Source organism: Phalacrocorax carbo, chromosome 1 (genome assembly GCF_963921805.1).
Source record: "Phalacrocorax carbo chromosome 1, bPhaCar2.1, whole genome shotgun sequence".
NCBI lineage: Eukaryota > Metazoa > Chordata > Aves > Suliformes > Phalacrocoracidae > Phalacrocorax > Phalacrocorax carbo.
In genome coordinates this window covers 184,440,903-184,455,088 of record NC_087513.1, presented here as the reverse complement: position 1 = coordinate 184,455,088, position 14,186 = coordinate 184,440,903, and the positions used below count along the sequence as shown (strand labels likewise).

Sequence of the window (14,186 nt, the reverse complement as noted above, 5' to 3'; positions counted from 1 at the left end):
ACACAGGCTAAGGACATGGTCCTGCACGTTTCTAGAAAGTAAAAGTGAAGTCCTGTAAAATTAGCCTCTAGTAGAAGAAACAGATTCTGTCTACATAAACACCCTGCTTTTAAATTCTGCAAGTAATTTTCGAGTCCCATAAAATAAATCTAATGACATCTCTGTACATTTATTTCTGACTCTGAACCTCAGAAGAGCCAATAACCCGGTAAGGAGTCCTAGCTATTTATTTTCCTCTGGATTCTTACCCATTAGTGTACCAAAGTAGCTATTTTCCAAACAGGCATTCATTTTGACAAATGCATTTTACTGACCCCTTTTACAGAGGCCAGACATTGGAGGATATGTAGAAATTTCTGTAGAAAATTACATTGCTGTTAAGTAGTAAGGACACTGGATGTCTCTGTCTCAGCCATCCGTAAGTCATCTTGATTTGTCAGATGTACTGGCTTTTAAAAAAAACCTCAAGATAAGAATAGGCACCGAATAACAAGCCTTGTCAGCTTCATTCTGATATGTGCTTAGCAACAACCAATAACAAAGGTATCATCTTCCTGTAGATAACACCACCAGTCTTAAAAGATTTTCCAATAACTAAGAATGATTCAGAGTTTAAAGAATTGCTAATTGGAAATCAGTACCAAAATTTTCAGCATCTTATTTTGGCTTTGAAATACATAGGCTGTGACCATGTGTGATGACTATACAAATGCAGCTCTCCAAGTAACCCAAAAGCTCTGTGAAACTGTGAACTTGAGAACTATGTTTATCTTCCTTCTCTCTCTGTCTAAAAAATCCTGCCAAAAACTGGAACTGGTGACACTGCATACATTCTCTAAAGAGCTAAACACTGTAGACTGCCAAACTTCCAGCTGTAGAGTCTTATCCCTAGAGTTAGGTATGCAGAATTATGTTTATACCATGCACATATCTTAAGCTGGGCTTAAACCTGGGTATTTGCACATTCATAGCAACTCAGGTGTTCAACTAAACATGAGCTTATGCTCACAGCCAATTTGAAGAACAAGCAGACAGGCATAAGGGAGACAATGCCAAATTTGATGACACAAATAAGCACGTTCATCTTTTGAAAATCTGTTGCCACTATTGGGTTTTACTAGGCCTGTAGTTTTAACTTAAAACTCTATCGGGACTTTTATTTCTAGTTCCTCCAACAGTGACATTTTCTTCTTTAGTTGTACACTGGCTGGAGGTGCGCATGTGCAAGCTAAAAGATCCATACCTTTCTCTGAAGATTCATTATCGAGCACCTTACAGTAAAGGTGTCTGTCTGTTTGTTTTGGTGGGTTTGGTTTTTTTTTTCATTACAACTCTGACATGTTATATTGCCTATTTTTTGCTGTTGCTCAGATTTCCCCGGCTCCAACACCTCTTTGTTGTTCCAGTAATCTCCGCCTTTTCACTGACCCGTATCGCCGCAATTTGGCAATTGAGCCATATTGGGTGCACCACTGGTGCTTGTGGGTAACCTCATCCACCTCTCGGCTGACTGCTTTTCTCACTCCCTTGCAACACTAATGAAATGGGAAAATCCCCTTTGCAGAAACGCACTTCTGTCATCTTCACAGCTGGGTAAATGTGCATTTTCCTTTAAATCTAGCACTGAAATAACAACCTTAATCATAACACTTGTAACAATTTCCTACAATCTGGAATTGCTGCTCTTAATGCGGCGAGGAGAAAGGTGTTAGGGTTTTAAAACAAAGCAAGGATTTAAAAAGTAAACTCTGTTGTGAGCCAGGTTTTACTGTCACTTCTAGAGCAAAGTGATTAAAAGGAGGTGCAGCAGGATGTAAAGAACTAAAAAAGGGGTCAATATTTAGAGGATATATGGTCCTGGAATATTGCTCATGGGGTGTTGCTGATCCTGAGCCTCTCTGATATTGTTTCAGTACAAAATATTTTCTTCAAGGTCAAGTGGAATGCTTCTAATACAGGGTGGGAGGCAGGTGAAGATGTGGAGGATCACTTAAGGCTACTGAAAATAAATATGCATCTATCTCACAGAGTTCATGTGTAAGGATTAGATAGGAAAGGTTTGCTTCTTAAGATGTCAAAAAGCCCACTTTACCTTAGACTTCTAAGGTTGTATGTTCACCCTTAATGTAATACATACATTTGAAACTTACTACCTACTAAGAGATAATAACTCAAAAGAAAAAAGTCAGAGTAGAGACAATCTTTCTATAGCATTTTAAAGTCTTAATTGTATGTCAATCTTCTCCTTAAAAGACAGTTGGAATTGTCAGTGATTAGTGCGAAGATTAAAGCTGAAGCAGAAGAACTGGTATAAAACCATGTACAAGCTAGAGACATACAGAAAAATGGAGTAATATAAAACAACAATAAAAACTGGACCGGATGTACTCACTCATCACTAGACATGTTACATGATTAATCACTTGTCCTCATTGTAACAACGAAGCCAGGAAATCCACAAAACCTCAGTATGTATGTAATAGTGCATTTCTAGCTAACAAATTACAGCTATCAAGCTACAGAAAGAAGCATGCACTACATTTACTATAATTTAACATACTGGCCTTCCCTGAAAACCTGGCAAAGTTTGCTACCATGCAAGCCCATAGCATCAAAACTATATATTTGAGTGAGGGTAAAAATTCTAGTGTTTAGCATTTACGTGAGATTCAGCCAGAAAGACCAAGACGGCTCAGGGCAACTTGTATAAAGTAGTTCATCGTGAAGGTGCTTTTGATGGTCCAGCTAGGCCAACGCATCCATCACTAACCATAAAAACAGAGCAAATGTTATAAACAGGTTGTGGTGGCGTTACCTGGAGCCAAAGCACAAGCCTGGCTGCATTTCATGTCAAACCACTGACCAGCCTTGCTGCCGTTTGGAAAGTATGGCTGACATCCGATTGTGGGCCGCCCCGTGAGGTTCACCAAACCACCAGCAGTAGAGTGGTTATGCTGCTTTCTTCAAAACATTTTTGTGGTTTTGTTGAGAACACAGTATTTGTCAGGTGAGTAGCACAGCCAGGATGGGTTTATCTTCTTGTTGCCATTAGCTGTGCTTCAGTGCCGTTCCAAAGGCCCCCCTTCTGCTCAGCCGTGTATTCAGTGTATGAAGAACCATTCTCTGGATGGGCTGCAGGCATCAGAACAAATTTTAAGGCTAACAAGGAGCATTTTTCCATCTGAATTCTCATGCACTAAGCAGGAAATAGCACCCAGTTATTTATGTAACTCTACAGTATTTTTTTATTTCTTTCAAACATACATAACACTTCTACGTTTTAAGCTACAATTCTGTGGCAATCCATGACCAATACTTTCTCAACAGGAGAGGACTGCAGTCCTGAAACTATTACCTTCAGGTCTTCTCAAGAGGCGGTTAATTAGCTGTTGAATTAGCTACATGCACCTCAGTTAATCCATGACCAGCTCCTAACATGCCTGTTAACATCCATCTGCCGCGCACCACCCTCTGCCCCTGACCCATTTCCCTAGAGCCTCATCAATCAAATTCACCTTTGCAGGAGACGACTCCTTCACACGGAGAAGAAAGGAAGACCATTCCCACCAGCTCCCTGTGCAAAGGGCAGGAAGTGTCAGTCAGCTTCACAAAATGAGAAACGAAGCGTAAGACAGGAAACTTACCCAAAAGACCTTCCAGGAGCCCATGTCAGAGCTGCGTAGGGAATTCTCTTATTCCAGCCAAGTACAGTGCTATAGACACCATGCACCTTATCAGTCTTTACTGCTCTGGCTTTTATGCCAACCTAACACCCTTAGGAAAATGATACAGAGGGATAACATCATATGGAATTTCAGATCACTGCATTTCTCGTGTTATCTTTGGGAGGTCCTAGGCTTTCTAGCCACCTAGCCATGGGTTTGCTACTGCCTTGAAGGTAAGTCGTCATCTTGGACAGTGAGAGAGACATTTCATCCTTACAACTCACCACAGAAAGGTTTCCAAAACAGAGTCAGGCACTTGCCTTACCATGTGATCAGCTTCCAAATTATGAGGGCTTTTCCACATGCAACCAGTTTGGGACAGTCTCTGAATGATTTCTGGATTTGCCTGAAAAGGCACACAATTTTCAAGCTTTATTAATAAAGGAAAGAATCTGAAATTGTAAAATATTTGTTTGATTATATTTGGGAGCGTAAGAAGAATGCTAACTACTGTGGTATTTGGCACATACAAGGAGTGTTCCTCATTTTGAAAGTCCAAAACTCTTCAGAAGAGCCCAGGATCATTGTTCCACTTTACAGATGGGGACATAAAAGATCCCTTGAAGGGCACAGTTTGCCTCAGGTCAAAACAAGGTATCAGCAGAGGTAGGTACCAAACCCACATTCACAGACAAACTGAAAATAAAGCCCTTCAAGTCTCCTGTATCTTGTCTGTCTCTCCTCTGACACAGTAAGCCAGACTGATTTTTATCAAACATGTGATTAAGCCTTGTTTGGTGGCAGTTCACTGTGCACATTTCAACAGGAAGGGAGAGCCTAGAGCAGCGGAGGGCTGGCTGTTTGCCCTCTCCTGGCTGCTACACTCCTGTCCAGACTGACTCTTTCCAAAGGAGATTTCACCTTCTTTCAGAGTGTCAGACCATCTTCAGAGTTGGAGAAGCTTCTGGAGTATAGAACGTGAGGTTGGGAGACCCTTTAGAAGAAGCAGAGGGCAGCATTGAAACCAAGTCAGAAAAGCAAAATGCAGAGAAATTGCAGGTCCCGGAGTACCAGGTGGGGCCAGTGCAATCTACAACCCCTGCCGAAAGGCACATTGGACTCAGAAAATGGACTGGAGAAAGAGTCCCACCCAGCAAGGACACCACAACCAAGAAGAAAATCTTTGCAACCTTTACTCTTCTCAACATCCCAAGGATGTAGAAACTGCAGATATAAAAACAGATGTTGAATTTGTGACATGTGTCTTTGAACATTGGACTCGCAAACAGAAGACAGTTGGTCGGAAATTAATTTATGTTCAAATTAAGTGAGCTGCCAGGGTCAAGACTGTGTTAGGACCATAGTTCATTCTTTCTTTTTCTTCTTGTTAATTAGATACAATTACATGAGCTTTAGCTTTAGTGCATTTCCAGTCTAATTATTGAAAAAAGGTTCACATTTTGAGAAAGAAAATGAAAAATCAACGATGGTAAAACCCAACCTTCTCAGATTCAGATTAATGGCTGTTTCCCTCATTAATCTAAACCACTCATCCAGTGTATTTTGGATGACTGCAGCAAGGATGACTACTTTATGTACTTAAATTTTCTCTTAACAGTTCTGGCAAGCTAATATATGGAAAAAAAAAAAAGTAAAATTTTAAACACATGAACTACAAGCTGGGTATATATGTCCTGGATTGAGCTGGGATAGAGTTAATTTTCTTCCTAGCAGCTGGTACAGTGCTGTGTTTTGGATTTAGGATGAGAATAATGTTAGTAACACACTCATGTTTTAGTTGCTGCTGAGCAGTGCTTGCACTAAATCAAGGACTTTTCAGCTTCTCACGCTCTGCGGACTGAGAAGGCTGGAGATGCACAAGAAGGTGGGAGGGGGCGCAGCCAGGACAGCTGACCCCAGCCGGCCAAAGGGACATTCCATACCGTATGACAGCATGCTCAGTACCTGAACTAGGGGAAAGCTGGCCGGGGGGGCTGCTGCTCAGGGACAGGCTGGGCATCAATCAGTGGGTGGTGAGCAATTGCATCATACATCACCTGCTTTGTGTATTCTTTTTTATGTTATTATTACTACTATTATTTTATTAAACTGTCTATCTCAACCCATGAGTTTTCTCACTTTTACCCTTTCGACTCTCCCCCATCCCACTGTGGGGAGCGAGCGAGCGGCTGGGTGGTGCTCAGTCACCGGCTGGGGTTAAACCACAATATACCATAAACAGTAACATTCCAACACTTTAAGGAGAAGAAAAAAAAAATCTCACAAAATAATTTTAAACAGAAATTACCATTGCTCCTTCTCTGAAACCATGTCTCTAGGAGCCTCTCAAAAGCGCTTTGATCATACTGATGAGGGCCCTCCAGACTCCGTGGGGAATTTCCAACACCCACCTCTTTATTTTCTCAGGCAGTCACAGGAAAAGAGGTTTTGTTGAAGATGCCAGCATGCACTAGGCTCGTCAAGATGGCTCAGGCTTAACCCTTTCATGACTCTGACCACCCTGAAGGTACTGTCTTTACGTTGTAGTTTACAGCATTAAATTAGGACATAAGGCAAGTCCTGAACTTCCTAGGTGAACAGGATGAAAAATGCGTAGCATCTGTTGCTGCAGAAATATTAGCTAAACATCTCAATCCTGCAACAGTTAGCTTGGAACCTCTCTTATGCCCAGTGCTTTTTAACTCCAGTAGATTTAACTGTGAACCCTAACACTTCTCTGATACATACTGCATAACACGCTGTGGAGAGTTCTGTTGAACAGGACAGCCCAGTATTGTAATTTCTCTTGACTAATTCCTCTAAACAACTACATTCTGATGACCTTCTTTCACAGCTTGCTTTCAATAGTCATATTCTGGTTTCCTAAAGAAACATTACGCAACTCCTCTAAATATACGACTTAAGAGCGTGAGACTATGATTATTTGTTGTATCTCCATCCATACTGCGTTTGCACTTTTGCAGCAGCATGAATAATATGTCTGATTTTGTGCTGTTAATCAATCCAGCTGCAACATCTGCTCAGAGCACAATATTATGGGGCAATAATTAGGAAAGCACGTTCTTCTCGGAAACAGAGACACTGGGAATTGTGTCCAGTGATTGTTATTAAAGGTTACTCTCTATCTAAACTGAGACCTGAGGTAAGTGGGTGAGACAACTGGGATTTTGCCAGCTTTCAAAAGGAATGAGTTTTGCCCTGTCTGTGTCCCGAAGCAGCTGTGATGCAGCACACTGAACGTACACCCTCATGAATAACGTAGTGTGTTAGAGTTACATTATACTTCAGTATCAGCTTAAAAGTTACTTTCCGATCAGCATAAAAACTAAGGGTTTTGCAAGCAATAAGCTGTGTTCCAAACCAAAGCAACCACAGATTACTTTCCTACAGGAGTGAAAAACTCAGCCAAAAGCAAGTTTAGCTCTTCTTCACTGCTTGATGATTTCTGGTAGGCAAGCCTTATTCCATAGCCTCTCAGCTAAGAAGACTCCCCTTGCTGGTTTTTAACCACTTCCACCGGCCAAGAACGAGGCCAGAAGTCACATCAGGACAACACAGTAGGGTCAAGACAGGAGGAGATGACAGCCATACTCGAAGACGGGACAAGGGTCAGAAAAAAAGTAGAAAGCAGCAACAGCCACAAGGAAAGTGTAGGAGGAGATTTGGAAGTTATACGAGGTGGAGACTGTACAAATTAAGAGACGGGCAGTAAGTGGGCTAGAGAGGCAGATAGCAGAAACACACACACACACATATTATCACACCGTTTCTTCTGTTGAAATTCATCTTACTCCTGGCCGAAGCACTGGAACTTCAGGAAACCAAGTCAAGTGACTTGCCCAAGTGTTCTCTTTTGCCCATTCTTAATTAAGAAAAAAACCCAACCAAAAAACCACACACATACACCGAGCTCCTTCACAGCCCTAGAAGCAGCAGCAACGTTTGGAGGAATGAAGGCAAGACAGACCATAGGTTTTGACTATGTGGAGGCCCCGATTTCAGTTTGCACAATTCCTGTGGAAAGGTGCTGTGCGGTCATGGCCTACATAGCCAGTACCTTGACCACAGACATGGTCTCATGCTTGTCATGGTTAGTTCCCTTGCCCCAAGCAGTCACACGCTTTGTGGTTTGCCTTAACAGCAGGGGAAGAGACAGCATTTGATTAATATGGTGCTCAATAACCAGTAAGGTTAGTGCTCCGGGTACATTTCTTCGGCCTTGGCATGACTCACTTTCCGTAGCCACCTTCCAACCAGAGGCTCGGAGCAGTAACCAGCATGGAATTCAGTCACACCAGCAGCTCAGCCGAGGGATCAAGAGGAAGGTCCAAGCAGTGGCAGCAGGAGATGGAATAGCACACATGTTGGGCGAAGACTACGGAATAGCTGGAGACTTAACTCTCAATTTAACACACCAAGGTTAAACAAAGTGCATGGATACTGTTCTGTGGTTGAATGAAGCCAGCCAGAACCAGACTGCTGAAAGAAAGAAAAATAAAGTTCAGGCAGGAAGAAAAAAGCTCAGACTAATCTTGCACATGAATACCCTCTTCTTTCTCTTCGCAAAAATCTGGGTTTTTTTTGTTTCCAAACTCGCTACCCGTCTTTTCTCGGCTTTACAACATTTTAAGAATAAGTTAAATGCTTACTCACTTCAGTTAACATATATTTTCTACGTGATTGAATGTGAGGCATTACCCAAACAAACAAAAAATATCTTCAAAATAGATATGGTAATGAAACAAAAAAATTCTCCTTTTGGAAGTAATCCCATAAATAATATTGAAACCTCCTTTAAACAACCATTGGAAAAATAAAAGAATCAAGGAGAGTTGTGCATACGTACCGGTTTAGAAGTAACTTCAGCAAAAACTTCCTAATTCTTGAAATGAAACCCTGCTGAGATTATTAGATCCACAACATATAAATCAAAAAACATTAAGACAGCTACTGGCAACGGCAGTACTTTTAAATCTTAGAAACTGTATCTGTGCACAACACCTCTGCGCAGCGTTACTATTTTGGGGTACTTGACAATATGCTGTTTGGTAGATTTCACAAGATACCAAAACACTTGAGGATTTTGCATAGGCTTATGAAATGCCTTCACATTTCATACAACATTTTCATTAGCAGTGTGTTCTTGCATTTGTCCAGAAGACTCTAAAGCTGGCTTTTACACCGATTCCCCAAATACTGTACAATGTGCCAAAGACCAGCCTCAGTCCACACGGAAATACCAAGCCAACCTCCCTAACCTAGCTTCCAGGCAAGATGAGATTGAGGTAGACTGGTTGTTACATCCTATTTCTGTTGAGATACTAAGAGTAGATTTCTTGCCCAGTCTCTCCTCAAAGAACCCATGTGACGCTTTACTTCATGTAACCGGAACTATGCGTTTACCTTCCAACCCGAAGACAGTAAAACAGTGTTCTCTCACTCCTCTGGCCACCAATTTAATTCTGTAAGAAGTATGCCATCTACTGATGCACTATATACTATATATTTTTCAAGCGCCTTCACGCAACCACTGACCAAGACCAACCTTAGCTGTGTTAGCTGAAAAGAAAAATAATATTCCATGAATTTACAAGAAATGACAGCGCTCTCAAAGACAGTGAAATGTGTTTTATTTTAAGCCACTGCTAAAACAAGGACAAATTTAGTGCAACCTGGAGTTCATAATCTGAAAACTGGATATAGTTAAATTACTAAAATGGCAAAACTCGTCACCATTATACAGTACAAGACCTTCATATTCATTGCGTACAGTTACATAAACATTTATAATTATTCAAACTGCTTTTGGTATACAATTGCTTCACTAACGGGGCTGTGAATTACTGTAACACTGCACGAATAAGCAGCAGTTCCAGCAAATTATAACAAATTTTAGTATTAAATACGATTCAGATATTACAACAGAACAAAGGCCCTCTAAAACTACAACTCCAGCTATACAACAGGAATGTACAAAGATGGTACAAAATAAAGTGACTACAGTGGCTGGGCTCTGTACTTGCTTCTTCAGAGCTCAAGTACAGTAAATGCTTGACAGTAGTGGCTCTTGCTGAAAAGCCAAAATTCTTACACTAAAATCATTCCCGAATCTTGTCTTTTTCTTTGCAAATCAACTGTGTAAAACTAGGGGGGTTTGGGCTGGTGACAGCGTTTTCCGCTTACTGTGTTCCCATCTCCAACAATGTGTGGCTCTTTGTAAAAAAGGTCCCAGACAAAGTTACATTAGAAAAAGTAACGTTTAAAATCTGATACCATTTTTGAGAGACCTAATTAGTCTCGGAATGTGGGTTGCTGGGTTTTTGGTTTTTGTTTGTTTTTTAAAATGCTTACACAATCTTTTAAAACTCAAGAACAAAGATACTACACAAACTGCATTCAAGTACATCGTCTTAGCTGCTTTTTCACATCCTTATTTTGAGACAGCAAATTCTCTTTAATTTCAGCATATGGGTTTAAGATTTGTTTGGTTTTAAGGCTTCATGCATACTTCTGTGTCTGAATGTTTAAACTTGTTTCAAATACAGCCACTTTTAATTGTTAATTTATAAAGAGACTATTTTCAAAGTGCTTTTTCTAAAGGATCTTACAACACATCCGAACGCTTCCATTTTTCAGAACACCGAAAGTATTTTTGAACTGTTTGAGAAGGGTGTCTTCTGGAACAATAACACCATTGTGTATATTTTCCAACTAAAAAATTAAATTACCAAGTCAGGTTTCCCATACAGAAAAAAAAAAAAGCAAGATGAAACAAACTCCACCTTATTATATTTGTTTATAAAGCAGAGTTGTCTGGTTTAAATGGACCAAAATGTGGCTTTTTATGGTTTTACAGTTTTCATTTACACTTCTGTAGTTGTGGTCAGGTGGTTTGAATAAACTCAGTAATAGCGTAATGTTAAGACTCGCCTTAGCAAAGAACAGCTTTCTCACTAATATGGCAGACAGCACCAATTAGATACAGTCAGCGTAAGGTTTCCCGAAGATTATTATAATTATTAAATTATAATAATTTGCCATCTTAGTTTAATGCTTTCCCAATTTTGATACCCAAGGATAAAAGTCAAGTCATCCAGAACAAATATAAAATAATCTGTTTAGAAAATTGGTTTTTTGTTTAAGTAAAAACCAAGTGTTTTATAAGATTTTTTTCTCATGTAAATTTGGAAACTATGCTACTTTCCTCAGAGGCTAATAAATCAATTTCTTCCTTAATATAACCCCAGCCAATAGTTAAATAATGCATTTGGTCAGTCTGAAAACAAGACTCGATTTATAAAAATAATTTTTAGTGCAACTATTCTCTACCTAACTTCTTGAATAGTTGTAAGCTTTGGGAATCGCACAATCTTTGCCTGTCTCCAGAAAAGTAGTTAAAAAGAAAAACCACTTCACGAACTTTAAAAAATCCACCATACTGGATAAATCATTTAAAACCTGGCTGTTCCTGTGCTGTTGTTTTCAAATGTATAAAGCTGTACATTTACAATGCCTTCAACATCTTTCTCATTTTGGTTTTGGACATGTACAGAGACACTGTACAAGTACTACTGTATCCTCATGTCCTAAATTTCTGCTTGGTAAGAACGTAAGAGTCCAAAACCCAGAGTAAAATTTATTCCTGAGGCACAGTTTTTAGTATTTTATTTTCTTGATATTTCAATTTTATGGGTAAATTTGTACAAGTACATTATGCTGCGTTAAAGGGAAGATGTTACAGCCACAGAACGGTTTCAAATATTTGCCTGAAACAACATCAAAAGTCAGCCTAAAAAAAAAAAACAAAACAAAAACAAACAAACAAAAAAAACCCCGGAAGGAGTATGGGAGGAAAAAAAAAATCCAGACAACTTTTGTACAACTCTTCAAAAGTATTTGTTACTAGCCCATTGTCCAAATACTGGCATTAAGATAACATTCCCCCCACTTTGGGCTCTGGAGAAAAATGATTCCTGATGCTTGGCATTGTATTACCTATAACATGACAAAAGACCCTGTAATGGTTTTTGGGTTTTTTGTCACATGGCATACATAGATCTTTCATTCAGTGAAATGATACAGAGAGTGAAGCAATAAAATTCTGTTATGCTCATAGTTTAAGTTAGTGGTAAAAGTTTACATTGTAAGTTCATATTGGTGAGATCTCATACACATATAGATACATATACATACATATCTATGTGTGCATGCACATGTGTAAACACACGTGTGCGTATATGCAAATGTTGAAAAATCTTTAACTCTGTGAGAAAGGTGAACTTTGGGAGATCCAAGGCAGAAATCCAGATGACAAATGAGGACTAAAAGAAACCAGGCTTCTGTGAAAAGACCAGTGGAATGCTTTCCTAAAACATAAAGACATTGCACGGAGCGTGCTCTTCAGTTTACCAGTGTAATTTAGTGCGTAGGGAAAATCAGAATTGTACATATTCCAGTAAAATTAACGAATAACTTTAGAGTCTTTATCTCTCCTTGTTTGGGATCAGAAACTTCCAAACCATACTAAGGTATATTTTTCTATTAAAAGGCTATTTGTTCATCCAACATAAGTAAGATTCCATGATTCTCTTGCAAGTGATATGAGTTCTGAGGTGGCCACCTTGTCATTACCAGCACATGCCTTTTTTCTCTGAAAGGATGTATAAATGAACAGGACCCAAAAAGCATTTTCAAACCACAGGATATGTAAAGGTCCAAATTTCCCTTCAGGCAGAAAGGCAAATCAGCAGCACTGGTGAGAAACCCGATTAGACTGCTTAAAACACTTGATTAAAAGTGCCTTTAGAAAAAATTCAGTGAAGGTAGTTAAGAAGAAGGAAAAATCAATTTGCAAGAAATTTCTCCTTTATCTTTTAATTATCTGTCTTTGCTAAATGCTTAAGTGCTAACCGAGTAACAAAATTCTCTTTATTACCGAAAAGCAAATTCATATATGGAGGCTAAGAAATAAAGACTTAGACCAGTCACAAAGACGGCCAAGATCCTCAGAGGAAGAAGTTTCTATCTGCTACTTCTTAACACATCTATGTGAGAGACTAATATACAAATTCTTCAACACAGAATTGATGTCATGGAAGTAACTGCATAAAAAAGCTTCAGTAAGAAATTTAGCAATTTAAACCAGATTGGCAAGCTTCAGGAAACCTTGCTGAAGAAGTATGTATGAAATTATGCTCAGCTACCCAGCCTGCCCTTCTACCAGGATTTACCAGCTCTACAGTAGTCAACAAAAGGGAACACGTATTTTGCACCTCAACAGTTTCAGAGCAGACTCTCATATCGTCACATAAAGTTAAACTTGATAAAGGCGGCTATGAAGCCAGACTGAATTAAGGGGCTGCTTGGGTGGGTCACAATTTTCTTCTTGCAATGGTGCCCTTGGGCCGCTAACACCTGGCCAATGTCAGTAATTTTTCCCACTGTCTGCAGCAAGGTTTTCCAGAACAGATTTTTGCAGAACATCAGTGCTCCTAGTCCCACTGTGAATATATCATACGTACAAGTGGGAAAAAGAGCTATCCTGGCACAGCGGGGATCCTGAATATCATGCCTGAGACTGTCTCCTCTGAACTACTATCATAGACAAGGGATTTTTTTTCATAAATATTTCCATGGTCTGAACACAGCAGTAAATACAAGTTATGCACGGGTGGACAATACCGATTATGGACTGAATAAACATACCATATGCACAGTACCACAAAGCACAGCACAGCTATTTTGACTTTCACCTCGAAGTGTTTTAAATGCTGACAATTACTTGAGCATTCATTAGTTGAATTTTACATATCTGTGTTCTTCCTATCTCCTTTCAAAAGAGGAATGAAGTGAAGAGTGTTGTATCTTTGGATTTTTCAGACATTTTCCAGAAGCCAGCCAGCCAAAGACTTATTTAGAGCTTGCTCTCCATCAGACGCCTTCTCTATCATTTCACAATATTTCAGCACTGCTTGCAAGAGATCTCCAACTTTCCAATCTCTTTCTCGCAGTCTTCTGGAAAGCTAAAGGGGAGACAGGGGAACACAAAAAAATGTTTTGACCGGCACATCCTGATTAACAGTTACAGAAGTTATTCTTGAAATGTTAGCTCATAAGAAATCGGTTGTAATGAGTTAATCGTTATTCCCACATCTATAAAAACAAAAACTTCCGCAAGAATCAGGCACTTTTCTTTAGGGCAGTTTTCACAAAATTTTCTTCTGGAGGGAGCGACATTTTCAAATGATGTGGTACCACAGGTATGAGGGCTGTGGTTCATCAAGACTGCAGAAAACAGGAAATTCTGAACACAAGATTAAGGCATTCGCCACCCCTCCCATGCCAATAATGCACATATAAAAAGACAAAACTCAGTCTTAATAAAAGGATGTGGATTTTCCTTTCACAACATATAGTGTGGTTTGCGTGGCACAGATGCTACCGTCAACGAAAACAGCGTCTTCAGAGTTGGGAAATTTAACATCTGAGGGAAGAGGAAAA

At 39.6% G+C, this 14,186-nt stretch overlaps 1 protein-coding gene across 5 annotated transcripts in view; it reads right to left on the bottom strand.

Moving 5' to 3' along the window:
• Positions 1 to 9,299: 9,299 nt before the first annotated feature.
• The window catches only part of AKAP11 (A-kinase anchoring protein 11), a 44,885-nt gene continuing 39,998 nt past the window's right edge, over positions 9,300 to 14,186 (bottom strand). For all 5 annotated transcript variants that reach the window (XM_064440812.1, XM_064440814.1, XM_064440815.1 and 2 more), the window contains one exon: positions 9,300 to 13,708. In XM_064440812.1, the coding sequence (XP_064296882.1) occupies positions 13,562 to 13,708 (147 nt within the window). In that variant the 3' untranslated portion in view covers positions 9,300 to 13,561. The remainder of the gene's footprint in view (positions 13,709 to 14,186) is intronic.